This window comes from Muscardinus avellanarius (assembly GCF_963383645.1).
Source record: "Muscardinus avellanarius genome assembly, chromosome: 13".
Taxonomy (NCBI): Eukaryota; Metazoa; Chordata; class Mammalia; order Rodentia; family Gliridae; genus Muscardinus; species Muscardinus avellanarius.
The window spans coordinates 40,692,783-40,707,000 of NC_137799.1; the positions used below are offsets into that span (position 1 = coordinate 40,692,783).

General features: G+C 46.3%; 1 protein-coding gene across 1 annotated transcript; it reads left to right on the forward strand.

Moving 5' to 3' along the window:
* Window positions 1-2,480: 2,480 nt before the first annotated feature.
* Window positions 2,481-8,623, forward strand: SPATA31F3 (SPATA31 subfamily F member 3; the record flags this gene model as incomplete). The annotated part of the gene is made up of 4 exons (XM_080708943.1): window positions 2,481-2,649; window positions 3,883-3,943; window positions 4,882-5,372; window positions 8,295-8,623. 4 exons carry the CDS (start codon window positions 2,481-2,483, stop codon window positions 8,621-8,623), a joined length of 1,050 nt encoding a protein of 349 aa, XP_080565069.1.
* Between the last annotated feature and the right edge of the window lie 5,595 nt (window positions 8,624-14,218).

Sequence of the window (14,218 nt, forward strand, 5' to 3'; positions counted from 1 at the left end):
ACCCCCAGCCCTATTTTTTAGTCTTTTTATTTTTGAAACAGGGTCTCACCAAGTTGCAAAGGGCCTCGCTAAGTATCTGAGGCTGTCCATGAACTGTGATCTCTGGTCTCAGCCTCCCACATGCTGGGAGGCGTGTGCCACCACGCCCAGCTTTGGTTGACACTGTTCGTCTCAGGGCTGGACACACACTGAGTTCTCATGATGCCTGACTGGTGGAGGACTGGATGCTGGAGGAAGGCCTACATGGCCTTCTCAGAGTTTTCGATACTAAGACCATCCAAATACCAGGGTGAGGACTCTCAAGGAAATTCAGAAATCTCAGGGTGTTGGAGGCACACTACCATGTTTCCAGGGACCATCCATGTGTGAACTGGTGAACACAGAAATGGTGGTTACTAGAGTTGAGTGGGGGAAATCCTTCCTGTGCCTAAAGGTGTCTAGATGCAGAATTTCCTAAGATACTCTTTCAGCCACAAAGTGCAACTATGGCACATTCAACAAAGAGCCACATGCTTGTAGTCCTTAATCAGAAGTCTAGCCAATAACCTTCCTTTCTGAATAGGCCAGATGCCAAATCTGTAGAGGAAAACCAGCCCTCAGCTAGAGCTCCCAAATGCACCTCACTCATATGCTTCTACAGGAGATAGTGTTTATATTTTCTATTCGTCTCAAACTGTATCACATGGCCTAGAAGTCCTTTTTTTTTGGTACGGGGGATTGAACCCAGGCAAATTCTACCTCTAAGCTAGACCCCCAGCCTGATCTTATTTTTTATTTTGAAAAAGGGTCTCAGTAAGTTACAAAGGGCCTCACTAAATCACTGAGGCTAGCCTCAAACCTGTGATCCTCCTGTCTCTGCATCCCAAGTACTGGAATTAAAAGCGTCTACCACAGTGCCCAGCTAAGAGTCCTTCTTTTACTCCCAAGAATAACTAAAAGGACAGCAGCTTTGTGATTTTCTTGACACATCTTACATGATCCTTTTCATGAACCTCTTGATACTAACCACCATTGAAACGGGGGTTTCTTGAGAGGAAACCTGGCAAGTTCTTGTCTACAGTGAGCGAAGAATGATACCCGCAGACCTCAGGAAGGGGAGTAAAAGGTTTATTGGAAGCAGCAGGGAATGGGGGGGGAGGGTGGCTGAACACCCCAAAAGGGGCTGAGTCCAGCAGCTGCCTTCAGGACAATACTTGAGAGTAGCCCAAGCCAAATTGCCTTCAGGTGCAGGCTGCTTTCTTCCAGAGTCCATGCAATCTGCCAGAAGGGAATAGAGAAAAGTGGCCGAACACCCTAAAGGGGCGGTCGGAACTCCGGGATCCAGTAGCTGCCTTCAGGGTCACTACCCGAGTGTCGTCCGAGCCAAGTGCCCGTCAGTTGCAAACTAATTTCTCCCAGAGTCCACGCGATCTGCCAGAAAAGAGGTACAGGTCACCCCTAGGGGCCTGGTCAGCCTTGATGTCCAGCAGAGGCCTTCAGGTCACTACTCGAGAGTCGCCCGAGCCACGTGCCCTCAGATGCACTCTGCCTTCTCTCAGGGCCAACACGACCTGCGAGAGAGAGAGAACAGCTCCCCAAAAGGGGAGGGGGTCCCGAGAGGGAAAGTCCCAATTTGCCATCCAACTAAGGCGAAGGCCTAATCGTTTTCAACTTCTTTTGGTTGGGGTGACTTTTGGGAATTCTGGGAAGCAGCTCTCAGGATTTGCATAGGGTATTTGCAAGTCCTTTGAAGGGTCTCCTTTCAGGAATGCCAGACTTTCTCAGTGGGTTTGTTGATTAGTAAATAGATGGCTTTGTGAAGCTCTGGCCTTCTTATCTCTGAGCCTTTGGAATTTCACGTATTTGTCGCCCCTCAGGAAACTCAGGAAACTCAGGAAATTAACTTTTTTCTACCTAGGCATTTTCCCTATCTGCCTATTTCCTTTCTATCTCCTCACCATCATTGTCTGTGACACCAAAAAACATTATTTCATGGCATAACAATATAATGCTTGTCCTATTGTATTTTTAGTTATCAATTTGGTTCATAAAGTTCCTCTGACTTAGCCACAATCTTTCTTCAAGTGACCACAGTGTGTCTAAAAACTAAGTTATCTGGGAGAATAGATACCACACTATCATTATATAGAAAGAGCTTAGCCATCCGGGTACAGGGAGTAGCGAGAGCTTGAATGGGGGTGTGCTGCCTGTGACCTTGGCATCTTTTATCTCTGGCTCTATAGTCTCTAAAGACATAGACTAACCAGACATAGTCTAACCAGACACCCCCATCTCTACATTGAATCACCATACAAGTTTCTCTAAAACAGATAAGTCTGCGATGCTATGCCTCCTTTGTGAAACAGGAAGGCTTTGTGATGTAGCCTGACGGTCTAGATCCATCCTCTGTGAGGCAGAGACGACAAGGTCTAGAATCTGGAGGCAATGGGTTCCAAGACACTGGAGGCCTGGCAAGAGGAATGGCTCATGCAGTTTAGATCATGGTGATCCCTACCTTTGTTCTGTGGGATGTGGGATATTCCTTATATACCTATGGATCCATCTTTATTATTGCTTTAATTATTTGGCAAGTGAAAAAGAAGCGCCGAAAATCAAGGTTGGGATCTAACAAAAGCTGTTGCCAGGTAGGGAAATACCATGACCATGACTGTATTGATAAACTTCCAATGAGGAGATTTTATCCCTCACTTTCTTTTGATACTCTTACCCCTTGTTTCTTTTCTTTTTTTTTTTCTTTCTTTCTTTTTTTTTTTCCTTCTCATGGGAGTTTCCTCACTAGATCCCAGAACAGCTCACAATTTGGGTGATCTTCCTGGTTGGTGACCATTTAGGGGATTTGATAACTGAAGCCCTTTGGTTATTAGTATCTCCTATCATTTAATCTGTTCCAATTTTCCTTCCATCTCATCTTGAATTCCCCACAGAATGGGAAAGCTTCTACTCTCAGTCCATGGAATGGGACTAGCAGAAGGTTTGAAGTATGGAAGTACTTCAAAGTGAGTAGGAAATAAGCAAAGGTGGAAAAGGTTGGGTGATGAAAGACAGGATCTGGAAAGGAAAGGTAGAGAAGTATAGAACTGTAACGGTGGAAAAGACTGGGAAGTGCTTATGTGTTTTGAATCATTTTAGACATGAAAAGAAAATACTGACCCAGCTTCACATTCTTATGTTTTTGTCTTTAAGCATCACCGAAGAGTCAAACAAAGGTCCAGAGATAGAACATCAAGAGGTAAAGTCCAAGTCTCTCCTGATTTCTTCACTGTGAGTTCCCATAGGGCCTTACCTTGTGATCCCTGATGCCAGAAGCCAGGTGCCCTATCCACTGAAGGCTTTAATATCCTCAGTGACGACTACTAACGGAAGACTTAGCTGGGAAATCAGAGTCTAGGAACACTCCAAAATTCTCTATCTGACCTTCCCAAGAATGAAGCAGGAAGTAGGCAAATGTCCTTGTATCACTTACTAGTTTTACAACCCTGTAGAAATCACTTCATTTCCTTATCTTATTCTCCATAAAATTGGTGTAGCAGCAGTAATCTTGCTTCACGCACAGTGCAGCTGTGAAGATCAAGTGAGATTAGGGGCAGGACTGTGAATGAGAGAGAGAGAGAGAGAGAGAGAGAGAGAGAGAGAGAGAGAGAGAGAGGGAGAGGAGAGAGAGAGGAGAGAGAAAGAGAGAGAGAAGAGAGAGAGGAGAGAAAGAGAGAGAGGAGAGAGAGAGAGGAGAGAGGGAGAGAGAGAGAGAGAGAGAGAGAGAGAGAGAGAGAGAGAGAGAGAAGAGTTGGGGTTTTCAGTCTCCTTTTGTTCAAAGGCCTTCAACTTCTTATAGGATGTCCTCAAATCCTCTCCTGCTCTACCTAACCTTGTCTCCTGGTTCCTCAGCTAAGAGAACTTCAAAGGAAGAAGCTGAGAAGCTGAAGAAGTTGCTCTCTGTCATGAAAAGGTGATCTATTGCTCTTCGCAGTCTCCCAACTCCCAGTCTGGCTTGGGGCAGGGATGAGGAGAGGGACAAGAGCTGGGAGGGACACACACAGCAGAGGTTGGTTCACTTGTTGAGAGGGTTGCCAGAGCCAGCGGCAGGGGGCTTCAGATATCTCAGAAGGGGAGAGTGACCCAATTCTACTCTTTGCTAAGGTCACAGTAGTTCCTTCAATTCAGGATTTGACTCGTGCATAGTTCATAAAAGATGTTATTGGGTTTGCAGTCAGCCACGGGTCATCCAGTCAAGAGAACAGATTTTGCATAGAGAAGTCATCATTGCCTATTCTCTTTACACACACACCCTTTCAAGGGCAGTTTCTGGGTTTGGCTGGACTCTGCTGACATTACCCCATTTGGTCTCAGGGAGGCCTGTTCATCTTATCTTCTGTTTAAAATTTTTAGAGAATAGGACTGATTTGCAATAGATGCTAGAGATGGCATCAGGGACATCCCATACTTTTCAGTATGAAGATCTAATCTTTCACAGTTTAGATGTTCTAAGCTTCAGATGTCTTTGCCCCCAGTGGAACTGATCCAGGTTGGTTCTCTCTGGTGATGTTCCTGGTGATGCCCCATCAACTAACCACTTGGCGTCTCCATTTGCCTGATTCCTTTCTCCTAGTTCAGCTTCTCAATAAGGGTAACAGAAAACTGACCTAAGCTCTCCATCTTATCTGAGGGCTGTGCCCTCCTCTAGGTTGTCTGGACTTTGCTCCAGACCCTTGACCTCGCCCACCATCCCTTGCTAAATGGCATTTTTCTAGGAAGAAATCAGAAGGGTATACCCAGGAGGTGTAGGCTCAGGACTTAAAGGAATCAGAAGGGCTGCAGGTCCAGCCACACCGTCCAAGGAGGCAGATGTTCCTCCATCAGTAACAGTTCCCGCGATTCCCTTCCCAGCCAGGGCTGGTTTCCCCAGGTGGAAAGTGTGCGGCGGCTCCTCTGCACAGACCCCTGCTGCCAAACCTGCAATGCCGTGGCTCTGGAGATTCAGCAGCTGCTAGAGGGTGAGGACAGCCAGGTGTTCCCTGCTCTGCTGGGGACATCTCAGGACTCTTCTTGCCTAGAAATGTTGTCCACATCAAGTGTGCCTTTTGATCAGAGTCAAGATCTGGGCTCCAAGAACTCTAGACAGATTTCACTGGTATCTGGATCCATGCTGCCACAATTAATGGGCCAGAAATCTTTAACTCAGTCAGCTACCCAGTCAGTTGGTACAGTCAGCGTCCAAGATCACCAGTGGCCTGATCACCTCCTGCAAGGGGAAAAATCTCAAGTGTCAGATATGTCCTGGAACACGGGAGGTATGTCTTCAAGTATTGAGGAGCCTGAGGTTCCTGCGAACCAGGAGAAAAGGAAGAACAACTTCTCGCTTTTCTTGAAGAACCCAGGTTAGTAGCTCTTGAATACTAGATTCCCTTTCTTTCCCTGGACCCCGAGCTTTTAAAACACCCTATGACCTTGCATTCCCTTCACCTGAGTTCCTGTGTTCAAGACCCTGGGGTACTGGTAAGTAGGAGGATATAAATGCATGCACTTCCACACGGAGGGTCCCCATGGTCTGTGGGGGGAGTTCTTGTGGCAGTTTGTACCACACCTATTCCAATATTTTCAGTCTCAAAAGCAAACAACAACCTTTCTTTTTTTTTTTTTTTGTCATCTTGAACGCTACATCTAATGCCTCTATTTAAAAGATAGCTTACATCCCCCTGACTTTAGGGTTAACGGAGGTCAACCAGTCCACTGCAAAGCAGAAATATGACTGTGAGCAGGGCCCAAGCCCCATTCCACGGAGCTGGCTGTATCCTTCCCGACTTTCATCTTTTACTGGGGTGTCTGGCCATTGCCTGGGGGGACACACTTAGGCTTCAGTGTGCTATCTCTAGGTGGCTTTTTGTAGTTTATCTTCTGCACAATGAGCTCCTGGTTCACCTCTCTCCACAACAAGGCAGCCCGGGGCCTTTTCTCTTTAGTCCTTTTCCCTTCATTTATGTACTGCCTACAGTTTCCTCCATTTCATTTAGTCCTAGCCTTTTTCCATGTTTCTAAATTGGGCTTCTCTACCTGATCATTGGTAAGTTCTGATCAATGCCTCACATTTGATTCTGGCCAAATGTGAAGCCTTGGTGTAGTATCCATTAGAGAGAAAGCTTCAGCTCCAATATGGGCTTGCCAGCTATTGTCCAGAAATAGCTTTAGATACAGAGAACCACATAGTATACGTCCTGGAACATATTGTAGCCTGACCTGCCAGATCTAGGACTGTCCCTGATTAAAGAAGCCCATTTCAGTCCTCCAGAGGGTGGCAGCATTGTCCTGGAGCATCACAAGCTGCTGGAGTTCCACCCCCAGAGGCTGTTAAAATAGCAGGTTGAATTACCATTCCTGGGGCCTGCTTCCAAAGATTCACCTGTTTACCCAGTCATTCCTATCCTCAGATAACCAACAGCCCCTGCCCTAGAGCAGCACAGATGTGATCTGTGTGTCTCCTGGAACATGTAGCCCCAGAGACCTTGAGGACAGTGATGTGTACTGATCCATGGTGGCAGCAGTCCAGTCCAGTACTAGTCCACAGTCGCTTGCTCAGGCCAAAGCAGTGTTGCAGATTATAAACGTGAGACGATCCACCAAAGCAGCATCCCAGCTCACATATGTAGTTGCAGGGACTTGCAAATCACTGGGTCTTTAACATGCCAGGGGTTCTGGCAGCAGCATGGTTTCTTTGTCCTCTGGAAAGCAAGTTCCTAGACTTGGAGGCAGAACTCAGTTGCTACGCAAATCAGGAAGTGATTCACTTAATACTGACAGGACTTGACCAACACCATGTCTCACCAGATGCTGTTACTGACAATCCTGAGCTGCTTGGACCCTATCCAGGGGGCCACTGAGAAACTGGAGACAAGTGTGCCTTCCTGTAGGGCTGTCTGCTCTCTGTTTTGTGGCTCTCTCCAGGGCCGTGACCCTGGCAATCACTAGCCAATCTGCAGTCACAGAGATGGCACTTGGGCCTATCAGAGCCTTTGACTCAACCTCATCTGAGGAACAATGTTTTAAGTTCTGGGCCAATGAGACTTGTGCAGACAATGTACACGCATTACTGGTTGAAGTACAAGTGAATGGGGGTGCTGTCTTTATAGTGCCAGACAGGTCCTGACATCCCTTAGTCACCCAAGGCACTATCTTGCCCAAGCTGAGCTTCTACCTGAAAAATTCCTGGAGGTGCATGTGGGCAGGTCCCATAAAGACAAAGGATGCAAGGGAACAAAATTTTGCCATCCCAAAGACTATCTTCACATAAATGACCTTTAGGAGTTTAAGCAACCAAAAGAAAACGATGCTCTAGGAACTCCCTACCCCACCAGGCATCCCATATGCCCCAGATCCAGAATGAGTCTGCTTAAAAGAAAAGCTAATAGTCAAACTAAAAATAGCGCAGCAGAGTCAGAGGCAACCTAGTTCCCTGTCAATGCCTCATGGTTCTGCCCACTGTGCCTTTGAGATCTCACAACCCACTTGGGACATGGCAGGTGTCCAGGTACTTTGTGTAGAGCTGGAGGCCAAAATGAGCAACCCAGCCTGAAGAAGGGCCCCTGTTGCCCTCATCCCAGGCCTTTGCAAGGGTGAAGACAACTCTCTGCCTGACAGAGAAAGTGGAGGACCCAGTGGGATTCAGAGCAGCTGGGAATCACAAAGAGGGAGGTGCGGCACTGGGGCCAGAGAAAACACCGCTTTGCCAAGGTTCAGGGGACAGCAGGGGACTTCTAAGTAGAACCCTAGGCTCCCTGGCTTCCCACATGTATCTCCAGGATCATTCTCAGATAGGACTTTTGTTCAGCCAAGATGGTTGCTTTGGGTGAGTAAGGATCTGTCTAGATCTGTAGAGTCACCGTCTCTGTCCTCTCAGCTTGGTGTTCCAGGCCAGAACCTTCACCAGTTTCTCCCTCACCTGGAACTCCCAGAGCATCCTCCAGGATTCCTTGAGGGAAAAAAAGACCAGATAAGAATGTTTTGCAGAGCTGTTGGACTAGCTGAACGATTTCCCCCAAACATTCCTGAGAATTCCAGGCCTTATGATGTCAGTCTTTACAGGACCAATGTAATGTACCATAATTTGCTGGGCTAAATTTTGCTAGTGCAATATTTGAATGGGCCATGTTTTTCATATACAAACTTTTCAGGGACAAATGTTTTAGGGCCAAAACCGATAGAGCAACACTTGGCAGGGTCATATTTTTCAGGATCACATTTTCCAGAGCCAAGAGTTGGAGGGTCAGTAAGGAAAGTCCATACTCACAAAAATTCCACCTTTCCAGAAACCGTAAAACTTGACTTGGGAGATGAGATGACACTCTATTCACACTGGATTAACCCTGAAGTAAAGGATCAAAGGCATGAGGAACCCCTTCTTCTCTCCAAGGCTGAGACAGTGGACAGATCCAGAACAAAAGAAGCTGGGAAGGATCCAACCTACAGTAAAGATCATGTGAAGAGAGGTAGCTTGAAGAAGACCACGGAAGACCCTATGGCCCACCCTCCCTCTACTAAGAAGGAGCACTTGACCTTCTTTGATGCCCCCAGCCACAGCAACACTCCCCTCACTCCAGCCACTCCCCCAACTGCTCCAAGTCCTGTTCTCAACTGACTCGTGCCACCCAACCAGGAAATCAATCCCAGCTCTCAACTCTCCTCTCAGCAGAAGGTACTGGCTTATACCAGAAAATACCCATTCCAACTAGAAAGAGTTTGTAGATTTCCAAGTCTCTGCATGCCCCTGAAAAAGATTATCAATTGCCATTTCCATTAGCATGAAAGCAAGGCATAGCATTCTCCAAATATACTCTGTACCCATAAACAAAGGGCCACCTGTTTGTGTCTCCTTCTTTTCTTTTTTCTTTTTTAAACAGGATCTCACTGAGTTGCAAAGGGGCTTGCTAAGTAGCCGAGGCTGTCCATGGACTGCGATCCTCCGATCTCTGCTTCCCGAATGCTGGGATTATAATCGTGCAACACCATGCCCGGCCGTGTATCCTTATTTTCAATGCAGCATGTGATAGAGTAGAGAAAGAAAAAAAAATGCTTCCTATGTGGTACAGGAGCTTAAATTCACATTTCATTTCAGATGGGTCAGCATTTTCTATGACTTCTCCCAGCCCCACCCTGTACAATGGACAAAGGGACTAAAACAAAGAAGGAAACCCCTTATTTAAGGTGCACTGAAGGTATAGCTCAAGCTTGAATTGCATCACGGTTCCCCATGGTGTGCTTGGTCCTCACCTCTTTGAGGGGGTGCTTTTGTGCTTCTCAGAAGCACACAGCTAATAAGATAAATGTCAAAAACAAATGGTAGGATCTCCTCTGACTTTTTTGTGTTGCTACTGAAATCTTTAAAGGTAACCCATCTGGGACTCAGTCTCAGGGCTCAGTCTCATCTGAACAGCAGTGTATTAAGTTCTGGGCCGTGCTTTAGAGGGCCAATGAGACTTGTGCAGACAATGTTCAAGTGTTGTGGGGTGAATACTCCAGATACTATATCCTCATTGCCTGTTCCAAACCCCCATTGTTTCCAGCTGCATGGAATGAATAAAGATCATTTGATGAGGATGTGCCCCAAAGGATCACAACAGAATGACCTTGCTGAGTCTTATATTCAAATATTCAAGTATTTACTATGTTCTAAGCACTATGCCAGACAATGGAAGAGACAACAGTGAACAATACACAGGACTTCCTCTCATGGAGCTCATGGCCTTTGAGGCAGTCATATAAAAAGTTATTAGAAGCACTATGACAAAAGCTGGAGATTATATATATATATATATATATATATATATATATATATATATATATATTGTTCAAGGGATCAGAATGAGCTGGTTAATGGATGGCAGTCATTCACCCATTCTTTTATTCTTTCAGCATATACAGAGAACCTAATATATACCAGGCACTGGGAATACAGCAGTGAATGAAAGAGGAAAACAATCTGTTTCCAAGGAGCTCACACTGGGATTATGCTAGGGAGAGAGAAAAAAAAGCATAAATTTAAGAAAATAGCAGGTAGAGGGTGACCAGATATATGCACAGAATCAGGCTGCTTAGGGGAGACTTAAGTGAACTATGATTTTAAATAGGAACATGTGACTGGAGAGAGAGATGAGATAGTAAACCACATGGATAGCAGAGGAAGAGGAATTTCCAGCCTGAAATTAAAGCTAATACACATACCTGGAGACGAGAGCATGTCCAGCATGTTGGAAGGAACAAGCAGGCCGGGAAACATGAAGCAAACAAGGAAGAGGGCGAGGCCAGCGCAGTAGGGGCCCGATGGTAAAAGGCCTGGCGGGTCCGGCCCTGTTTACTCTGTGTAGATAGTGAAGGGAAGCTGTCAGAGGGTCTGCGTAGATCTGACACACTTTGAAAGGATCACTTACCTCATGGTGCTAATAATAGAATTTTGGAGGATGTAGGCTTGGGTGGAAGCAAGATTCGTTATGAGGTTACTCCACTAGTTTGGCAGGAGGGGGGATTAGAAATATTTAGATGTTGCCGGGCGTGGTGGCGCACGCTTGTAATCCCCGCGCTTGGGAGGCAGAGACAGGAGGATCGCGCAGGTTCGAAGCCAGCCGCACGCGCTGGCTTAGGAGACCCTGTTTCCAAAAATGAAAATGTAAAAAATAGGTCTGGGAGTGTAGCCCGGAGGTAGAAGGGCTTCCAGGAACCCCAGTACCACCAAAAAAAAAAAAAAAAAAGAAAGAAATATTTAGATGTTGGATTTCTTTTGAAGGTAGAGACAGTAGGATTTACTGACAGATCAGATGTGAACAGAGGGAAAAAGTCAAGGATGACACCAGTGTTTTGGCCTGAACAACTAGAGTTGCCATTAATCGATGTGTGAAGTACTGACATCAGAACAGGTTAGATTTGCATTTTTGAGGGGTGGTGAGAGGATAGGGAATTAATTGTTCACTTTTGTACAGTTTCAAATAAATATTGGACATTCAAGTGTATATATTGATTAGACAATTTGGGGCTATGAGCCTGGAGTTCAGGAAAGGGCCCAGGCTATAGGAAGACAGACAGCTAGACTAGATTAGATAGATAGATAGATAGATAGATGATTGATGATAGAGAGAGATGATAGATAGACAAACTGTACATGAAACTATGAGGCTAATCCAGGTGTGGTGGTGCATATTTGCAATCCCAGTACTTGGGAGGCTGAGATGGGAAAATTACAAGTTTGAAACTAGCCTCAGTAACTTAGCAAGGCTCTCAGAAACTTAGTGAGACCCTGTTTCAAAGTAAAATAGGGCTGGGGCATAGCTCAGAGATATAATTCCCCCTAGGTTCAATCCCTAGTAACACAAAAAAGGAAAAAAGGAAAAATTAGTCAATTAAAACCATGAGTATAGATATAGCCACCAAGGATATAAGTGTAAAAGAAAAAGAGAGCCAAGGAATGGTCTCTCAGATGCTCTAATGTTAAGAAGTGTGAAGGAAAGGAGCCAGTAGGCTGAGGACAGAGAAACAGCAGCCAATAAGGCAGGAGGAAAGGCAGAAGCGTGTGGTACCCTAAAAGCCAAGAGAGGAAAGTTTTCCAAAATGAAATGAAGCTAGGTGCGGTGGCACACGCCCCCTAATTCCAGCTGCTCAGGAGACTAAGGCAAAAGGGACAGAAGTTCAAGGTAAGTCTGAGAAATTTAGTGAGACCATGTCACAAAATAAAAAGACTTAGAGATATATCACTGGGTTCAAGCCCCAATAGCACCCAAATCAGCTGAATAAAAAGTTCCAATCAGAAAAGTTCTTATCGGTCAAGTAGGATGAAAACTTGGAGTTGACAATTAGGTTTAGCAAAATAGAGATTATTTGTGACCTTGAGAAGGACGGCCTCTAGTGAGTGAGGAGAAACACCTGACTTGGTGGATTTGAGATGGAATGCAAGGAGAGCAGTTAGTGATGGCAAAGGTAAGCAACTCCTTCAAGATTCCTGTTCCAGAGTGCAGGAAAGGAGTTTTGTTTGTTGTTTTTTTTTTTTTTAAGATGGGAGGCTTAGCCTCTTAGATATTGATTGAAAAGCTTCAGTCAAGAGGGATTAAACCACGATGCAAGAAAGCAAGAGGAGAACTTCTTAGAAGAATTTTATGGTGCAGAAGCGAGAGCAAGAGCAAGCACCCAATTTCAGCTGGACGTGGCTCAAAGCATAGATGTACTTCTGGTGTTAATGGTGGCATTGATGAGGGAGGACTGTGTGGCAGGGGAAGGGTGTCTTCCATATATGTGTGGGCAAAGTCACCATCACCCTGGCTGAGGGCAGTCAAAGCTGGAAAGCTGGAGGTAGAAAGGGATTCTGAAGTTACCATAGAGAGTTTCTATTAGGACCCAAGGAGTTGGCAGTGTGAGTCCAGGTAGACATTAAAAGGTGCCTAAAATTGAGCTTCATGCATGTTGAAGCAGGTGCTTTTGGAACACTGGTAAGCAGGAGTCATTTCATAGAAAGCTCTACATGCGTGAGCCTGAGCAAGAGCAGGGGGCTAGAGACAGACAGGGAAGGGGAGGCATCCTAGTGCTCAGTGAGGGACCAGGGAGGATTTGGAGGTGGATGGGGAAGAGGCCTGGGAAGCAGGAAGACAAAGACTGTGCTGAGAGGATGGGATGGACCTGTGTTTGGCCACCAAATATCCATCAGAAGGTGCCACCCCTGCATCCTCCTCCCAACCTACCACAGAGGAGCCAGGAGCTTGAGAATGGCAGGACATGCTGGGCTTGATGTTATGAGGGACAGGGGATGCCTCTGGTTCCTAAGGAAACCAGGCATCTCTCAGCATCCCATCAGGACTTGCTTCCTCGGGTAGAACCCCGCTGTTTAGCACAGTATTTCCATGACTAGCTCAGTGCAGAAAGCCCAGGTGGGAAGAAGTGTGGCTGTGTCCCCCCCCCCCCCCCATGAACGGTGACTCTGTGCCTAGAGGACGGAGGCCCAGCCCCTAGCGCACTCGGGCACCAGGCCAGGGCTGCTGAGCCAACACTCACCAGGTGTTTTCCTGAAGCATCCTCAAAGACCAAGGCGGCCTTGTGACAGGCACATCCTCTCTGCCTGGTGGGAGGTGGGCACAGAGCCACAGAGATGGGGAACTCCGGGCGAAGGGCGTTGACTCGGGGTCAGAGCGGCATCAGGTGGGAAGCCGGGTTAGTGTGCACGCATCCTGGTGTCAGGTGAGCGGGTCCTTCCCATGGTCCCCACAGGGTTATCTGCCCCAGCAGAATTCTGTTACGGGAATCTCAGGCAACCGATTCCCATGACCGCTCGGCATTTGCGCCTGCTCACTCCTCCCTGACAGGAGCTCATAGGATACATGCTGAGCACAAGAGTGAATGTTTGGGCATTCAGGTTTTAACATCTGCATATGACATTTGTACTTTTATAAATTAGTACAATGTCATATGCAGATGTTCAAACCTGGACAGGGAACATGAGCAGGACAGGGAGTTTCTGTCCTGCTCATGAAGTCCCAGTCCTCTGACGGCCAGAGGCTGGCATGACAGACCTGAACAAAGTAAGATTAAATGTTCCTCCTGGTCAGATGTGGTCAAATCATACTAGAACCCTAGAATAGAGCAGAGTCGGGGAAGACAAAAATTACCAAATACAAATACAAAGTCTGGAGCAAATAGCAAATTGGCAAATTGGCTGGAACCTGACTGGGCAAGTGGGACTATATAAAAGAAACCACACAAAGAAGAGAAATGAGTGGACTGGGAAAGCATGTTAATTATTATATACACCTTTATGTTTGAAAAATATTAAATCTCTTGATTTCCCCAGCACAAGGTGGGGGTGGGAAGCTGCTACTTTTGTTTTCTTTACAACATAGACCACAAAACAGCAGTAGAGCTTCACATTATTTTTTTGGTTCTTGGGGATATACAAAATATACCTACACTTTACATGCTCAAGAGTGTCCCCTCCCAAAGGTTGTCTCAGAAATTTTAAGGAGCAGCCGTATTTTTGTGGTGGTGGTGGTGGCGGTGGTGGTGGTGGTGGTACTGGGGATTGAACCCAGAGGTATTCTACCTCTGAGCTACACCCCCAGCCCTATTTTATGGTTTTATTTTTGAAACATGGTCTCACGAGGTTGTTGCGAGCCTCACTCTAAGTTCCAGAGGTTGGCCTCGAACCCGTAATTCTCCTGTCTCTGCTTCTCAAGTACTGGGATTACGGGCATGTGCCACCACA